The following is an 18763-nucleotide window of genomic DNA, read 5'->3' on the forward strand; positions in this document are numbered from 1 at the left end:
CGGCCCAGGATGTGATGGGTGGGGGTGGAGGGGACAGATGGACACCATCGACCACGTCAAGGTGGGTTGCGTTCAACGTTCAAGAGGTTGGGTGGGACAGACGGATGGACACGGCCCAGGATGTGATGGGTGGGGGTGGAGGGACGGATGGATGGACACCATCGAGCACAGGTTGGGTTCAACGGTCAAGGGGCTACAAGAAGTTGGGTGGGACAGAGGGACGGAGGCGGCCCAGGACGTGATGGGTGGGGTTGGACAGATGGATGGACACCATCAAGCACAGGTTGGGTTCAACGGTCAAGAAGCTACAAGAGGTTGGGTGGGACAGAGGGACGGAGGCGGCCCAGGACGTGATGGGTGGGGGTGGAGGGATGGCTGGATGGACACCATCAACCACGGGTTGGGTTTAATGGTCAACAGGTTGGGTGGGACAGACGGATGGACACACTCAAGGACGTGATGGGTGGGGGTGGACGGACGGACACCATCAACCACGTCAAGGTGGGTTGGGTTCAATGTTCAAGAGGTTGGGTGGGACAGATGGACGGACACACTCAAGGACGTGATGGATGGAGGTGGAGGGATGGATGGATGGACACCATCAACCATGGGTTGGGTTCAACGGTCAAGGAGCTACAAGAGGTTGGGTGGGACAGAGGGATGGACACAGCCCAGGACGCGATGGGTGGGGGTGGAGGGACAGATGGATGGACACCATCGACCACGTCAAGATGGGTTGGGTTCAACGTTCAAGAGGTTGGGTGGGACAGACGGACGGACACGGCCCAGGACGTGATGGGTGGGGGTGGAGGGACGGATGGATGGACACCATCGAGCACAGGTTGGGTTCAACGGTCAAGGAGCTACAAGAGGTTGGGTGGGACAGAGGGATGGACACGGTCAAGAACATGATGGATGGAGATGGAGGGACGGATGGACACCATCAACCACGTCAAGATGGGTTGGGTTCAACGTTCAAGAGGTTGGGTGGGACAGATGGACAGACACACTCAAGAATGCGATGGGTGGAGGTGGAGGGATGGATGGATGGACACCATCAACCATGGGTTGGGTTCAACGGTCAAGGAGCTACAAGAGGTTGGGTGGGACAGAGGGATGGACACAGCCCAGGACGCGATAGGTGGGGGTGGAGGGACGGATGGATGGACACCATCGAGCACAGGTTGGGTTCAACGGTCAAGGGGCTACAAGAGGTTGGGTGGGACAGAGGGATGGACACGGTCAAGAACATGATGGATGTTGATGGAGGGACAGATGGACACCATCAACCACGTCAAGGTGGGTTGGGTTCAATGTTCAAGAGGTTGGGTGGGACAGATGGACGGACACACTCAAGGACGTGATGGATGGAGGTGGAGGGATGGATGGATGGACACCATCAACCATGGGTTGGGTTCAACGGTCAAGGAGCTACAAGAGGTTGGGTGGACAGAGGGATGGACACGGCCCAGGACGCGATAGGTGGGGGTGGTGGGACAGATGGATGGACACCATCGACCACATCAAGGTGGGTTGGGTTCAACACTCAAGAGGTTGGGTGGGACAGTGGGATGGACACAGCCCAGGACGTGATGGGTGGGGGTGGAGGGACGGATGGATGGACACCATCGAGCACAGGTTGGGTTCAACGGTCAAGGGGCTACAAGAGGTTGGGTGGGACAGAGGGATGGACACGGCCCAGGACGCGATAGGTGGGGGTGGTGGGACAGATGGATGGACACCATCGACCACATCAAGGTGGGTTGGGTTCAACACTCAAGAGGTTGGGTGGGACAGTGGGATGGACACAGCCCAGGACGTGATGGGTGGGGGTGGAGGGACGGATGGATGGACACCATCAACCATGGGTTGGGTTTAATGGTCAACAGGTTGGGTGGGACAGACGGATGGACACACTCAAGGACATGACGGGTGGGGGTGGACGGATGGACACCATCAACCACGTCAAGGTGGGTTGGGTTCAACGTTCAAGAGGTTGGGTGGGACAGAGGGATGGACACGGTCAAGGACGTGATGGGTGGGGGTGGAGGGATGGACGGATGGATGGACACCATCGACCATGGGTTGGGTTCAACGGTTAAGGGGCTACAAGAGGTTGGGTGGGACAGAAGGACAGACACGGTCAAGAACGTGATGGATGGAGGTGGAGGGACGGATGGATGGACACCATCGACCATGGGTTGGGTTCAACATTGAAGAACTTAGAAGAGGTTGGGTGGGACAGACGGATGGACACAGCCCAGGACGTGATGGGTGGGGTTGGACAGATGGATGGACATCATCAACCACAGGTTGGCTTTAATGGTCAAGGGGCTACAAGAGGTTGGGTGGAACAGAGGGATGGACACAGTCAAGGATGTGATGGGTGGGGGTGGAGGGAGGGACGGATGGACACCATCGACCACGGGTTGAGTTCAACGGTCAAGGGGCTACAAGAGGTTGGGTGGGACCGAGGGACGGACACGCTCAAGAGAGGACTAAGGTCAACGCTTTTGACGGACACCATCAACCCCGTCAAAACGGGTGGGGTTCAACGGCCGGGGAGGGGCGGGACAGAGAGAAGGCCCCGCCCAACGGGCCAACGCTGGGTTGAACCCCTGGGGCGGGGAGGAGGGAGGGGACGGATGGGCGGGATGGGATGGGGCGGGAGGGAGGGACGGATGGAGGGAGGGAGGGAGGGGGGGGGTGACCCACCAGGTAGACGTCGCAGAAGCTCCGCAGCCAGAAATGGTGGACGGCGGCGACGGCGCCGTGGACCTCCAGGGCCTCCATCCTCCTCCCGCATTCCCCCGCCGCCTGTGCCAGCCGGCTCAGCACCCAGCGCTCCATGGGCCGCTGCGGCACCGTCTGCCCACGAAGAGGAGGAAGGGGGTTCGTGGGGTGGGGGGGGGTGTTGGACACCCCCCTCCTCCTGACTTCCCCCCCCAGGTACCTCCTCGGGGGGTCGGGGGACAAAGTCGGGGCCCAGAGCGGCGAGGACGAACTTGACGGCGTTCCAGACCTTGTTGCAGAAGTGACGGTAGCTCAGGACGCCGGCCACGTCCAGGCGGATGTCGTCACCTACGGGGTTGGCGGTGTGTTGTTGTCCCCAGGGTGGGGGACAGGGCCACCCCCGGGGCGGGGGACGGCGTCCCCGACATCCCTGTCCCCCCCCAACCCCCGCCCCACCTTACCATGGACGTTGTGGGCGCACAGGGCCATGCGGAGGGCGTCGGTGCCGCATTCGGGGATGCCGTGGGGGAACTGGCGCCTCTGGCAGGGGCGGGGGGGCGGGGGGGGGACAGGGAGGGGTTAGCGGGGGGGGGGACAGGGACAGGGTTGGCGGGGGGGGGACAGGGATGGGGACAGGTCCTACCTGGCCCTCTGTGGCCACCTTGAGCTCGTGGGGGTCCAGGAGCTTGTGGCGGAGCCTCTCCTGCAGCTCCTACAGGGCAGGGGACCCCCCCTCCCGATAAAGAGAGGGCAACGGCGGGGGGGGGGGGGGCGTGTTACTGTAGGGGCTCAGGGGGGGTTGTTTGGGGGGAGTCTGCATTCTGGGGGGGGGGGGTGTTATTGTAGGGGCTCCGGGGGGGGTCTTTTTGGGGGGCGTCTCTGTTCCGGGGGTGGGGGGGGTGTTATTGTAGGGTCTCCAGGGGGGGTCGTTTGGGGGGCGTCTGCGTTATGGGGGGGGGTTGTTACTGTAGGGTCTCCAGGGGGGGTCGTTTTGGGGGGTGTCTGTGTTACTGGGGGGGGGGTTTGTTACTGTAGGGTCTCCGGGGGGGGGTTGTTTGGGGGGCGTCTGCGTTATGGGGGGGGGTTGTTATTGTAGGGTCTCCGTGGGGGGTTGTTTGGGGGGTGTCTGCATTACGGGGGGGGGGGGGGTGTTATTGTTGTAGGGTCTCCGGGGGGGTGGGGGGGGGTTGTTCGGGGGGTGTCTGCGTTCCGGGGGGGGTGGGGGGGTGGTGGTACCTGGGGGGTGGCGCCGGCGATGACGTCGCGGGGGTCGATGACGTTGCCCAGGGACTTGCTCATCTTGCGGCCCTGGGCGTCGCGCACCAGCGAGTGCAGAAGGACCTGGGGGGGGGACGGGGACGGGACGGGGGGGACGGGGGGGGACACACAGCGTTGGGGCCTGGGGACACACACACACACACACACAGGGGACCCCTGGGAGGGGCCGGGGGACCCCTGGGAGCCTCAGGAAAGAATTAAACACCCCGGAGAGAGGGGACAGGGGACCCTTGGGGACATTGGGGACACCGGAGGGGGACGGAGACACACACACACACCCCCCCCCCCCCCGAGAAGGACCGTGACACTGCGGAGAAAGGGAACAGGGGACCCTTGGGGACACGGGGGACACTGAGGGACCCCCCCAGGGACACCCAAAGGGGGACAGGGGACCCCTGGGAGCCTCAGGAAAGAACTAAACACCCCGGAGAGAGGGGACAGGGGACCCTTGGGGACACTGGGGACACCGAGGGGGACGGGGATCCCCGAGAAGGACCGTGACACCCCTCTGGAAGGGAACAGGGGACCCTTGGGGACAGTGGGGACACCGAGAGGGACACGGATCCCCAAGAAGGACCTTGACACCCATCAGAAAGGGAATAGGGGACCCTTGGGGACAGTGGGGACACCAAAGGGGGACAGGGACCCCCCCAAGAGCCCTGAAAAGGATGATGACACTCAGGTGAGAGGGAAGAAGGGACCCTTGGGGACACTGGGGACACTTGGGGACACTAAGGAGTCCCGAAGGGTGATGGGGACCCCCAAGAAGGACCATGACACCCAGCAGAAAGGGAATAAGGGACCCTTGGGGACACTGGGGACACAAAAGGGGGACACGGATCCCCCAAGAAGGACCTTGACACCCAGCAGAAAGGGAATAGGGGACCCTTGGGGACATTGGGGACACTGAGGGGGACGGGGACCCCCAAGAAGGCCCATGACACCCATCAGAAAGGGGACAGGGGACCCTTGGGGACAGTGGGGACACCAAAGGGGGACACGGATCCCCCAAGGAGGACCTTGACACCCAGCAGAAAGGGAACAGGGGACCCTTGGGGACACCAAAGGGGTACAGGGACCCCCCCCCCAAGAGCCCTGAAAAGGACGATGACGCCCAGGTGAGAGGGAAGAAGGGACCCTTGGGGACATTGGGGACCCTTGGGGACACTAAGGAGTCCCGAAGGGTGATGGGGACCCCCAAGAAGGACCATGACACCCAGCAGAAAGGGAATAAGGGACCCTTGGGGACACTGGGGACACCAAAGGGGGACACGGATCCCCCAAGAAGGACCTTGACACCCAGCAGAAAGGGAATAGGGGACCCTTGGGGACATTGGGGACACCGAGGGGGACGGGGACCCCCGAGAAGGACCATGACACCCATCAGAAAGGGAATAAGGGACCCTTGGGGACAGTGGGGACACTGAGGGGGACGGGGACCCCCAAGACGGCCCGTGACACCCATCAGAAAGGGGACAGGGGACCCTTGGGGACAGTGGGGACACCAAAGGGGGACACAGATCGCCCAAGGAGGACCCTGACACCCATCAGGAAGGGAACAGGGGACCCTTGGGGACACAAAAGGGGGACAAGGACCCCCCCCCAAGAGCCCTGAAAAGGACGATGACGCCCAGGTGAAAGGGAAGAAGGGACCCTTGGGGACGTCGGGGACCCTCAGGGACACTGGGGACCCTTGGGGACATCGGGGACCCTTGGGGACACCGGGCAACTGCGAGGAGCGACACGGAACCAGCAGGAAGAAGCCCAGGAGGGAACACGAAGAGATGAAGGGACACGGGGGGGACGGGACACAGGGGTGGGGACGGTGGGGGGAGGGGGACAAAGGGGACTCGTGGGGACATGGGGGAGGGGGACACCAGTGGCACCTGGGCGAAGGGCAACCTCCCGGTAAGCTGCTGGCCCAGCATGACCATTCGGGCCACCCAGAAGAAGAGCAGGTCGCTGCCCGTCTCCAGCACGGCCGTGGGGTAAAAGCGCCGCAGGTCGGGGGTCTGGGGACAAAGGAAAGGGGACACCGAGGCGGGGGGGGGGGATGCGGGGGGGTGGGGATGATGGGGTACAATGTCCCCCAGGTCGTCCCCCCCCCGGTCCCCCCCCCCGGTGTCCCCCCCAAAACTTCACCTCTTGGGGCCAGCCCAGGGCGGCGAAGGGGAAGAGGGCGGAGGAGAACCAGGTGTCCAGGACGTCGGGGTCTGCGGGGACAGGGGGGGGGTCAGGGGGGGGACCCCAAAAATCCCCAGAGACTTGGGGGGGGGGGGGGATCAAGGGGAGGACCCCAAAAGGCCTCGGAGTGTTGCGGGGGGGGGGGGGGGAGATCGGGGGGGGACCCCAAAAGGCCTCGGAGTGTTGGGGGGGGGCAGATTGGGGGACCCCAAAAGTCCCCAGAGCCTTGGGGGGGACCCCAGAAGGTCTCAGAGCTGGGGGGGGGGTTGGGGGGAACCCCAAAAGATTCTTGGAGTGTTGGGGGGGGGGAATCGAGGGCGACCCTAACAGCCCCCAGAGCCTTGGGGGGGACCCCAAAAGGTCTCAGAGCTGGGGGGGCAGATTGGGGGGACCCCAGATTGGGGGGACCCCAAAAGCCCCCAGAGCCTTGGGGGGACCCCAAAAGGCCTCGGAGTGTTGGGGGGGGATCGGGGGGACCCCAAAAGCCCCCAGAGCCTTGGGGGGACCCCAGAAGGTCTCAGAGCTGGGGGGGGGGTTGGGGGGGGACCCCGAAAGATTCTCGGAGTGTTGGGGGGGGGATCGAGGGGGACCCCAAAAGCCCCCAGAGCCTTGGGGGGACCCCAGAAGGTCTCAGAGCCTTGGTGGGGAGGGGGGGGGGAATTGGGGGGGACCCCAAAAGTCCCCGGAGCCTTGAAGGGGGGGGGGGGAAATGGGGGGGACCCCAAAAGGCCTTGGAGCCTCTGGAGGGGGGTCCGGGGAACCCCAAAAGTCCCCTGAGCCTTGGGAGGGGGGGGGGAACTGGGGGGACCCCAAAAGGCCTTTGGGGTTTGGGGAGGGGGGGGAGGGGGAGGACTCTAAAAGGCCTTGGAACTTGGGGGGGGGTTGGGGGGGACCCCAAAAGGCCTCTGGGGTTTGGGGGGGGGGGGATTGGGGGGGACCCCAAAAGGCCTCTGGGGTTGGGGAGGGGGGGGATGGGGGGGACTCTAAAAGGCCTTGGAACTTTGGGGGGGGGTGGGGGGGACCCCAAAAGTCGTTTGAGGGGGGGGGTTGAGGTGGCAAGAGGGTGCCGGAGCTGGCAGGGGGTGCCTGGGGTGGGATTTTGGGGGTGCTGGAGGCTGGGGGGGGGGGGGGTGGGGGGGCTTCACAGGGAGTTTGGGGTGCTGAGGGGGGCGGGGGGGGCATTGAGGGGGGCTAGAGCCCGGCTTTGGGGGGGGGTGGGGGGTGTCCCGAGAGGATTTTGGGGCGCAGGAGGCAGATTTGAGGGGGCCGAGAGACTCGTAAGGCGACAGGAGGGGGTTTTGGGGGGGGTTGGGGTGGGCAGGGGGTGTTTTTGGGGTGCCCCCCCCCCCCCCTTTCTCCTCACCTTGCTGGAGCTGCAGCTCCTCGGGGGGGCGGCGGAGGGCGCGGGCGGCGGCGGCGCGGGCTTCGGCCTCGTGGCGCCCCACGACCCAGAGCCCCTCGGGGGGGGACCCCGCCGGGGGATCCCCCACCCGGTACGCCGGCACCCGGTGTCCCCACCACAGCTGTCGCGACAGGCACCAGTCCCTGGGGGGGGCGGAAAATGGCGGGGGGGGGGGAGGGAGGGAGGTTATATCAGCGGGGCCGGGACACCTGGGTGCCCCCCCCCGGCTTCTCGAGCTGAGACCGTGCAACTCATGACACGTCACTGAATAGCAATAAGGAAGCACCAAAACCCCCGCCAGGGGTTTTACTGGGGGCCAGGGGCCCCCCCCGGACGCCTGGGTGCCCCCCCCCAAGATACCTGGTCCCCCCCCACAGATACCTGGGGGCCCCCCCAGATGCCTGGGTGCCCCACAGTCCTTGAGCTGAGAACGTGCAACTCATGACACGTCACCAAATAGCAATAAAGAGACACCAAAGAGGTTCCCCAGGGGTTTTACTGGGGGCCAGGGCCCCCCCCCGGACACCTGGGTGCCCCCTGGACACCTGGGTGCCCCCCCCAAAGATACCTGGGCCACCCCCACGGATACCTGGGGGCCCCCCCATCCTCGAGCTGAGACCGTGCAACTCATGACACATCCCGAATAGCGATAAACAGACACCAAAGAGCTTCCCCAGGGGTTTTACTGGGGGCCAGGCCCCCCCCAGACACCCAGGTGCCCCCCCACGGATACCTGGGGGCCCCCCAACCTCGAGCTGAGACCGTGCAACTCATGACACGTCACCAAATAGCAATAAGGAGGCACCAAAGAGCTTCCCCAGGGGTTTTACCGGGGGCCAGGCCCCCTGCCGGATGCCTGGGTGCCCCCCCCCCGACCCCAGACGCCTGGGTGTCGTCCGCCTCCCCCAAGTCACCCGGGTGTCCCCCCCCCGCCCCCCCAACCCCGCCGTGTCCTCACCCAACGTTGTCCATCCACGTCTTCCAGTTCTTCTCGTGAAATTTGGGGACGAGCCTGAGCTGCCCCGACGTCACCGCCTGAAAGGGGAAAAGGAGGGAGGGTCAGGGACGCAGGTGTGGCCGGGGGGGGAGGGGGGGGGGTGTCCCCTCACCCCCTGTCACCCCACCCCCACGTTGTCCCTGTCACCTCTCGGGCGCGTTGCGCCATCTCCCGGCACCGCAGGAACCACTGGCTCTTCAGCAGGTACTCGATGACGTCCCCCGAGCGGCTGCGGGGACACCGAGGCCACCTCAGTCCCCGCCAGGGCAAGGGGGACACAGGGACGTCCCCCGGGGGGGGACAGGGAGGGGACGGGATGGGACGGGGACAGCGGTACCTGCACAGGGGCAGCGTCATGGCGTGGTCCTGGGCGCCGCGGTACAGGCCACGCTGGGCCAGGGCGGCCACCACCTGCTCCCGCGCCACGAAGCGATGGACGCCCTGGGGACAGGGGACACAGCTGGGGACAGAGGGGACACGGCTGGGGACAGAGCTGGGGACGTGGGGACAGAAGGGACACGGCTGGGGACAGAAGGGACACTGGGAAGTGACAAGGGACAGAGCTCGGGACGCAGGGACGTGTCTGGGGACAGAGGGGACACACCTGAGGACAGAGGAAACATGGCTGGGGACAGAGGGGACACTAGGAAGTGACAAGGGACAGACATGGGGACATGGCTGGGGACAGAGGGGACACGGGGAAGTGACAAGGGACAGAGCCGGGGACGTGGGGACATGGCTGGGGACAGAAGGGACACTGGGAAGTGACAAGGGACAGAGCTGGGGACATGGGGACAGAGGGGACATGGCTGGGGACAGAAGGGACACTGGGAAGTGACAAGGGACAGAGCCGGGGATGTGGGGACATGTCTGGGGACAGAGGGGACACGGCTGGGGACAGAGAGGACACTGGGAAGTGACAAGGGACAGAGCTGGGGACATGGGGACGGAGGGGACATGGGGAGGACACAGGGACATGCTTGGGGACAGGGGACACGGGGACAGAAGGGATGCGGGGCAGTACCTGGAGCCACCCCCCGCCCGGGGGACACATGGTGCCATCGTCCCCGATGACGGAGAGCGGGGACAGCCCGTGGGCGCGGGCCAGCGCCAGGTCGGGGGGGCTGTGCCCCGGTGTCACCTTCACCGCCCCTGCGGGGACCAGGGACACGCCGTCACCGCCGCTGTCACCCCCTGGCACCCCCACTGCCACCCCGGCACCCGGCCGCTGTCACCTACTGCCACCCTGTTCCCTCCTGCCACCCCCTGCCGTCCCCATGGCCACCCCTTGTCACCCTCAGGGCCACCCTCACCCCCTGCCTGTCACCTACTGCCACCCTGTCCCCTCCTGCCACCCCCTGCCATCCCCACGGCCACCCCTTGTCACCCTCAGTGCCACATTCACCCCCTCCCGCTGTCACCTACTGTCACCAATGTCACCCCCTGCCACCACCTACTGTCCCCGTGGCCACCCTGTCACCCCCCACCGCCACTCTTGCCCCCTCCCGCTGTCACCTACTGCCACCCTGTCACCCTCTGCTGTCCCCATGGCCACCCCTTGTCACCCTCAGGGTCATCCTCACCCCCTGCCGCTGTCACCTACTGCCACCCTGTCACCCCCACTGCCACCCTCACCCCCTCCCGCTGTCCCCTGTTGCCACCCTGCCACCACCTACCGTCCCCACGGCCACCCCTTGTCACCCTCAGGGCCACCCTCACCCCCTGCCGCTGTCACCTACTACCACCCTGTCACCCTCAGGGCCACCCTCACCCCCTGCCTGTCACCTACTGCCACGCTGTCACCTCCTGCCACCCCCTGCCATCCCCACGGCCACCCCTTGTCACCTTCAGGGCCACCCTCACCCCCTCCCACTGTCACCTACTGCCACTCTGTCACCACTGTCACCCTCTGCCCCCATGGCCACCCCTTGTCACCCCCACAGCCACCCTCACCCCCTCCCACTGTCACCTACTGCCACCCTGTCCCCTCCTGCCACCCACTGCCATCCCCATGGCCACCCCTTGTCACCCTCAGGGCCACCCTCACCCCCTGCCACTGTCACCTACTGCCACCCTGTCACCCTCAGGGCCACCCTCACCCCCTCCCACTGTCACCTACTGCCACACTGTCACCCTCAGGGCCACCCTCACCCCCTCCCACTGTCACCTACTGCCACCCTGTCCCCTCCTGCCACCCACTGCCATCCCCATGGCCACCCCTTGTCACCCTCAGGGCCACCCTCACCCCCTCCCGCTGTCACCTACTGCCACCCTGTCACCCTCTGCTGTCCCCACGGCCACCCCCTGTCACCCCCACGGCCACCCTCGTCCCCTCCCACTGTCACCTGCTGCCACCAGCATCACCCTCTGCACCACCAGTGAGCCCCGCCGCCCCCCCCCAAACCAGTGACAACCCCCCCAAAAAAGGGAACCAGTCACCTCCCCAAACTGGGACACCCACGCCCAGACCAGTCCCTGCCCCCCCATACTGGTCCCAGTTCCTCACCCCACACCCCTCCCAGTCCCCTTACTGGTCCCAGTGCCCCCACCCCAGTATGGCTCCCAGTTCTCCCCAGTACCGGTCCCAGTTCCTCACCCCACACCCCTCCCAGTCCCCTTACTGGTCCCAATGTCCCCCCCCAGTATGGCTCCCAGTCTATACCCCTCCCATACCGGTCCCAGTGCCGTCCACCCTCACCCCCCCAGTACAGGTCCCAGTCTCTGTTCCTCCATACTGGTCCCAGTTCCTCACCCCACACCCCTCCCAGTCCCCTTACTGGTCCCAGTGTCCCCCCCCAGTATGGCTCCCAGTCTATACCCCTCCCATACTGGTCCCAGTTCCTCACCCCACACCCCTCCCAATCCCCTTACTGGTCCCAGTGTCCCCCCCCAGCATGGCTCCCAGTCTATACCCCTCCCATACTGGTCCCAGTTCCTCACCCCACACCCCTCCCAATCCCCTTACTGGTCCCAGTGTCCCCCCCCAGTATGGCTCCTAGTCTATACCCCTCCCATACTGGTCCCAGTTCCTCACCCCACACCCCTCCCAGTCCCCTTACTAGCCCCAGTGTACCCCCCCAGTACAGCTCCCAGCCCTCCCCAGTACGGGTCCCAGTACCGGTGCCGCGGGCGGGCTCCACGGAGGGGTCAGTGATGACGGGCAGGAGCTGCCCCGTGAAGGGGTGCCGGAGCTGGCGGCCATGGAGGTGCTGGGGGAAGGGGCGGGGTCACCGCAGGCCCCGCCCCCTCCCCGCTAGGCCCCGCCCCCTCCCCAGTAGGCCCCGCCCACCAGGACCACACGGTGCACTGTGCCTTTAAGAGCAGCTGAGTCCCCTCCCTGCCAGGGTAGGCCCCACCCCCTTTAGGGGCGGAGCTAACCCCTGACATCACACCCTGCCGACCAATCCCGGACAGGCTCCACCCCCCTTTTCCAATCCCCGCCCCCTCAATTGGCCCCACCCCCAGAACCCTTTAAAGCCAGCAAAGCTCCACCCCCAAGATAGAAGCCCCACCCCTTTTCCTTATATGGATGGACACACTTATATGGGAAAAGGGGCGGGGCTAAACTATAACGGCACCAGCCAATGTCTGCAAGGCAGCCCTGCCCTGCTGCCGAGGCCCCGCCCCCTCCCCAGAGGCCACACCCCTCATCTACAAACCCCGCCCCCTCCTGGAAGCCCCGCCCCCCCCCGAAGCCCCGCCCCTCACCGTGTACCGGGGGTCCTCGGGGTGCACGGCCACGGCCACGTCCCCCAGCATCGTCTCGGGGCGCGTGGTGGCCACCGGCAGCTCCAGGCCTGGGGACAGATGGGGGGGTGACACGTCAGGGACATGGGGGACATGTGAGGGACATGCCAGGGACACGGGGACATGCAAGGGATGTGGCATGACACGTCAGGGACGTACCAAGAACATGGGGTGACACGTCAGGAACGTGCCAGGGACATGAGGTGACATGTCAGGCACACGGGGGACGTGTGAGGGACACGCCAGGGACACAGAATGACACGTCAGGGACACGGGGTGACACGTCAGGGACACGGGGACATACAGGGGATGTGGGGTGACATGTCAGGGACATACCAAGAACATGTGGTGACACATCAGGAACATGGGGGACATGTGAGGGACACACCAGGGACACGGGGTGACACGTCAGGGACACACCAGGGACACAGGGTGACACGTCAGGGACGTGGGGTAACACATCAGGGACACGGGGGGACGTGTGAGGGACACACCAGGGACATGAGGTGACACGTCAGGGACACGCCAAGAAGAACATGGGGTGACATGTCAGGGACACAGGGTGACACATCAGGGACATGTGAGGGACATGCTAGGGACACAAGGTGACACATCAGGGACACGGGGACATGCGAGGGGTGTGGGGTAACATGTCAGGGACACGCCAGGGACACAAGGTGACATGGAGAACATACGAGGGACACACCAGAGACACCGGGGACACACCAGGGACGCAGAGTGACACGTCAGGGACATGCCAGAGACACAGGTGACAAGCGAGGGGCAGAAGGTGACACATCAGGGACACAGGGGACATGCCAGGGACATGGCACGGAAATGGGGTGACATGCCAAGGACACACAAGGGACACGGGGTGACACACAAGGGACACAGGGTGACACACAAGGGACACTCAAGGGACACGGGGTGACACATCGGGGGGACACGGAGGGGGAACCCGCGTGTCAGAGCGCGTCGGGGGAGCCAGGAGCACACGGGGGCCACACGCGGGGGGGACAGGAGGTGACAAAGTGCCACCGGAGGCCACCAGCCACTCACCGTCCCCTCCCTCCACGGGGTAGGCGAAGGTGACGAGGACGCCGAAGGTGACAGTGTGGGGACAACCGGGGACACGCAGCGCCGTGGGGCCCGTCAGGGCGCGGGGCTCCACCTGCCGAGGGGGGTGGGGGGGGGGGGGTGTTAGAGAGGCCTCGGGGACAGTTTGGGGACAACTTGGGGACAGTTTAGGGACGAGCTCACCTCCACGTCGGCCAGGGCGGAGCGCAGGGCGCAGGACCAGGTGACGAGACGCCGGTCGCGGTGAATCAGCCCGGCCTCGTGCAGCCGCACAAAGGCCTCGGCCACCGCCCGCGAGAAACCCTGAGGGGACACCGTTGGGGACACTTGGGGACACCTTTGGGGACACCCTTGGGGACATTTGGGGACACCCTTGGGGACACCCGGGCTCCATGTCAACCAGGGCGCAGGAGCAGGTGACGAGACGCCGGTCGCGGTGAATCAGCCCGGCCTCGTGCAGCCGCACAAAGGCCTCGGCCACCGCCCGCGAGAAACCCTGAGGGGACACCGTTGGGGACACTTGGGGACACCTTTAGGGACACTCTTGGGGACACCCGGGCTCCACGGTGGAGCACAAGGCACAGGAGCAGGTGACAAGACGCCGGTGACAATGAATCAATCCAACCTTGTGCAGCCGCACAAAGGCTGCGGCCACCGCCCGCGAGGAACCCTGAGGGGACACCCTTGGGGACACTCTTGGGGACACCTGGGGACACTCTTGGGGACGCCCTTGGGGACACCCGGGCTCCATGTCAACCAGGGCGCAGGAGCAGGTGACGAGACGCCGGTCGCGGTGAATCAGCCCGGCCTCGTGCAGCTGCACAAAGGCCTCGGCCACCGCCCGCGAGAAACCCTGAGGGGACACTGTTGGGGACATTCTTGGGGACACCTGGGGACACTCTTGGGGACACTTGGGCTCCACGGTGGAGCACAGGGCACAGGAGCAGGTGACAAGACGCCGGTGACAATGAATCAACCCGACCTCGTGCAGCCGCACAAAGGCTGCGGCCACCGCCCGCGAGAAACCCTGAGGGGACACCCTTGGGGACACTCTTGGGACACCTGGGGACACTCTTGGGGACACTTGGGCTCCATATCAACCAGGGCGCAGGAGCAGGTGACGAGATGCCGGTCGCGGTGAATCAGCCCGGCCTCGTGCAGCCGCACAAAGGCCTCAGCCACTGCCCGCAAGAAACCCTGAGGGGACACCCTTGGGGACACCCTTGGGGACACTCTTGGGGACACCTGGGCTCCATGTCAACCAGGGCGCAGGACCAGGTGACAAGACGCCGGTGACAGTGAATCAGCCCGGCCTCGGGCAGCCACGCAAAGCCTGCGGCCACTGCCTGTGAGAAACCCTGAGGGGACACCCTTGGGGACACTTGGGGACACTCTTGGGACACTTAGGGACATTTGGGGACACCGGGACTCACCGGGTCCATGGTGAAGGCACAGCGGCTCCAATCCAGCGCCGCCCCCAGCGCCCGCAGCTGCTGCAGGATCTCGTCCCCGTGTCTACAAGGGGGTGACACAAGGCGGGGTGGCACCTGGTCCTCCTCCCCGGCGTCGTCACCCCCTTCTTTGCCGGTGTCACCGTCCCCCCCGGCGTTGTCACCCTCGCCCCCGGCGTTGTCACCCTCACCGGCGTTTCCAGGCCCAAACCTCCTCCAGGAACTGGGAGCGGGTCAGATCCTGCCGGCGTAACCCTCGGCGCTGCCACAGCCACCGCTCCACCACCGCCTGCGGGGACACACCGGGGACGTTGGGGACATCGCTGGGGGGGGGGGGGCATGGGGGGGGTAGGTGACGAGGGGAGGGGACACGCGAGGGACACACCTGGGTGGCAATGCCAGCGTGGTCGGTGCCGGGCACCCAGAGGACGGTCCAGCCCTGCATGCGCCGCCTGTCACCGCCGGGGGGGGACACCCGTGAGGTGGGGGGGGGACGGGACACACACAACTCCCGACCCCCCCCAGCACCCATGGGTGACACCAGGGACCCCTGGGACCCCCCCCGATCTGCCCCCCCACAGGCCCAAATACCCCCCCCGGCCCAATACCCCCAATCTGCCCCCCCCAGCCCCAAATACACCCCCCCCAAATACCCCTGGGAGACCCCCCCACCCCAAATACCCCCAAGACCCCCCAAACACCCCCAATGGCCCCAGTCTGCCCCCCCAGCCCCAAATACACCCCCCCAAATACCCCTGGGAAACCCCCATCTGCCCCCCCCTCAGCCCCAAATACCCCCAAGACCCCCCCAAATACCCCCAATGGCCCCAATCTGCCCCGTCCGCTGTCCCCCTCCCCCCGCCCCGCAAATACCCCCCGGGAACCCAATCTGCTCCCCCCCCCGGCCCCCCAAATACCCCCCCCCCAGCCCGTTTCCCGCCCCCCCCCTCACTGACCAGCGCACCAGGGCGTCCTGGAGGGCGACGGTGAGCGCGTGGCCCAGGTGCAGGGAGCCGGTGACGTTGGGGGGGGGCAGCACCAGGCTGAGGACCTGGCCCCCCCCCGGCGTCTGGAGAAGAAGGTGGAGGTGGGGGGGGGGGGGGGGGGGCAGGGAGGGAGGAGGGGGAAACACACACATAAGCTGAGACCGGGCACAACTCAGCACAGGGATGGTCCCTGCTTCTATCCCCCCCCCCGCCATGGGTGTTTTCTGCTCCCCCGGCTCTATTTGTTCTCTCCTCTAGGTATCTACCCCCCCACCCCCACCCCGGGGTGTTTTCTGTCGTCCCCCCCCGCAATATTTAATGCCCCCCCCCCGTGTATATTTTCTCTCTCTCTGCGTGTTTTATGACCTCCCCCCTCCCTCCCCCCCAATACACTTGCCCCCCCTCTCCCGGATGTTTGCCCCCCCAGCTGCATTTGCCCCCCCTCCCCCCCCAATTCTATTTGTCCCCGCCATATTTGCCCCCCCCCCCTCCGGGGTCTACTTGACACCCTTCTCCCAGTGTATTTACCCCTACCAGGGTCTATTTGTCCCCCCCCTAGGTATTTTCTGCCCCTCCACGGGAACATATGACCCCCCCCAGGAGTGTTTTCCTCCCCTCCAGGTCTTTTCTACCCCACTTCGGCATATCTGTCCCCCCCCCGGGTCTATTTGCCCCCCCATCAGGGGAACACATGACCCCCCCCCAGGGGTGATTTCTTCCCCTCCCGGGTCTTTTCTGTCCTTCCATGGGAATATATGCCCCCCCCAGGGTGTTTTCCTCCCCTCCCAAGTAGTATTTGCCCCCCCCCCCCCCGGGGTGTATTTGCCCTCACTCACCGCGGGGGGGGTGAAGAGCCCCTGCCGCTCCCACCAGTCGTACCAGGCTGCCTCCACGTAGCGGGGGCTGTAGGCGGGGGGCAGCGCCACCCCCGTGGCTGTGCCCCCCAAAAAAGTGTCACCGGGTGTCACTGTCACCCCCCCTCCCCGTGTCGTGTCCGTCCCCCCCCCCGCCCCGTACCCTTCTTGCCATCAGGGTCCAGGGGTGCTCGTACTCCACGACGGTTTTGGGAATCCAGCCCTTGGGGCGGGGGGGGGGCGGCGGTGCCTGCGGGGGAACAGAAGACCAGTATAAACCAGTACGTGCCAGTATAAACCAGTACGCAGCGACGCAGACCACTTTACACCAGTATTCTCCCCCCCCACCAAATCCTCCAACCCTGCCCAAATGCTCCCAGCGCCCCCCAGCTCCACTTGCCGTTTGCATCCGTCCCCTCCCAGTCCCCCCAGTAGCTCCCAGTGACCCCCAGCCCCCTCCCAGTTGTCCCCAGTGACACCCCAGCCCCTCTCCCAGCCCCCTCCCAGTTCCCCCCAGTGTCCCCCCCAGTGTCCCTCAGCACCTCTCCCAGCGCCTCCCCACCCTCCCAGTAGCTCCCAGTTCCCCTCAGTCCCTCTCCCGGTGCCTCCCAGTCCCCCCCCAGTAGTTCCCAGTTCCTCCCAGTGTCCCTCAACCCCTCTCCCAGTGCCTCCCAGTACCTCCCAGGTCCCTCAGCAGCTCCCAGTTCCTCCCAGCATCCCTCAACCCCTCTCCCAGTGCCTCCCAGCCGCTACCAGTATCCCCAGTCCCCTCCCAGTGTTCCTCAATCCATCTCCTAGTGCCTCCTAGTGCCTCCCAGTCCCCCCCAGTAGCTCCTAGTTCCTCCCAGTGTCCCTCAGCCCCTCTCCCAGTGCCTCCCAGTAGCTACCAGCGTCCCCAGCCCCCCTCCCAGTTCCCCCCAGTGTCCCTCAGCCCCTCTCCCAGTTCCCCCCAGTCCCCCCAGTAGCTCCCAGTTCCCCCCAGTGTCTCTCAATCCCCCTCCTAGTGCCTCCCAGTCCCCCCAAGTAGTTCCCAGTATCCCTCAGCCCCTCTCCCAGTAGCTACCAGTGTCCCTCAGTCCCTCTCACGGTCTCCCCCAGCCCTTCCAGTGTCCCCCAGCCCCATCACCTCAGTACCTGGGCCTCACCCCCCGCCAGCGCCGCTCTCTCCCGCCTCAGCCGCTGCCGCTTCTCCTTGTGCTCCCGCGCCCGGAGCCGGGCCCGCTCAGGTGCTTCCGACGGGGGGGGCGCGGGGGGGGCCCCGCTACACCGGGCTCGGCCCCCCCGGACGCGTGTCCCCAGGGCGCGGGGGAGGCCGCGGGCCAGCATGGGGGCCGCCATTGTGGGGAGGGGCGGGGCCGCCATTGTGGGGAGGGGCCGGGCCCCCCCTCACGTGATTAAACCCCTCACGTGACCCAGGGGGGCCGAGGCGGGCTCTCACCTCGGCGCGCAGTGGCGGGGAGGGGGCGTGGCCAGCGGACGGGGGCGTGGCCATCAGCGCCCCCACGTGGCGCGGCGCGGAGCAGGGCGGGAAAGGAGGAGGGGGCGGGGCCTCGGCGGGAGTAGGGGGGTGCGGTGAGTGCTGGGGGGGGCGGATTTGGGGGGGGGGCGAGTTATGGGGCAGGGGGCGATGGGGGGTAATGGGAGAACCGGGGGGTAACCGGGACTGGGGGCAATGAGGGCCTGGGGAGGGGGACGGGACTGGGGTGCAATGGGGGCATCATGGGGGGGGGGACTGGGAGGGCGTGGGGGGGTACTGGGGAGACTGGGGGGGGGCAGTGGTGATGGGGGGGGTGACAGGAACTGGGGGGCAATGGGGAGGATTGGGAGGCAATGAAGCGGACTGGGGGGGGGGCAATAGGGACCCGGGGGGGGGTAGTGGGGGGGACTGGGGGGCAATGGGGGAGACTGGGAGGCAGTGGGGGGGGGGGTAATGGGGTAACTGGGGGGCAACAGGGGCTGGGGAGACAGCGGGCTGGGGGGCAATGGGGGGGGTAGTGGGGGGGGGTGTCTGGGGGGCAACAGGGATTGGGGTTCAATGGGAGGGATGGGGGGTG

The 18763-nt window shown here is 66.1% G+C and overlaps 1 protein-coding gene across 1 annotated transcript; it reads right to left on the reverse strand.

The window, feature by feature from the left end:
• Nucleotides 1–2715: 2715 nt before the first annotated feature.
• On the reverse strand, nucleotides 2716–18071 carry VARS2 (valyl-tRNA synthetase 2, mitochondrial; the record flags this gene model as incomplete). The annotated part of the gene is made up of 23 exons (XM_074571971.1): nucleotides 17855–18071; nucleotides 16873–16959; nucleotides 16692–16789; nucleotides 15826–15938; nucleotides 15255–15321; nucleotides 15061–15158; nucleotides 14852–14933; nucleotides 13602–13721; nucleotides 13401–13512; nucleotides 12303–12391; nucleotides 11713–11803; nucleotides 9619–9746; nucleotides 8932–9035; nucleotides 8742–8823; nucleotides 8556–8632; nucleotides 7559–7740; nucleotides 6154–6224; nucleotides 5898–6023; nucleotides 3970–4074; nucleotides 3377–3445; nucleotides 3195–3273; nucleotides 2954–3081; nucleotides 2716–2868 (listed from the first exon to the last, which is right to left on the reverse strand). Coding segments are annotated over exons 1-23 (2478 nt in total), but the record flags the coding sequence as incomplete, so codon positions are not given.
• Between the last annotated feature and the right edge of the window lie 692 nt (nucleotides 18072–18763).

The sequence above is a fragment of the Larus michahellis genome, unplaced genomic scaffold (assembly GCF_964199755.1).
Source record: "Larus michahellis unplaced genomic scaffold, bLarMic1.1 SCAFFOLD_566, whole genome shotgun sequence".
Classification (NCBI taxonomy): domain Eukaryota; kingdom Metazoa; phylum Chordata; class Aves; order Charadriiformes; family Laridae; genus Larus; species Larus michahellis.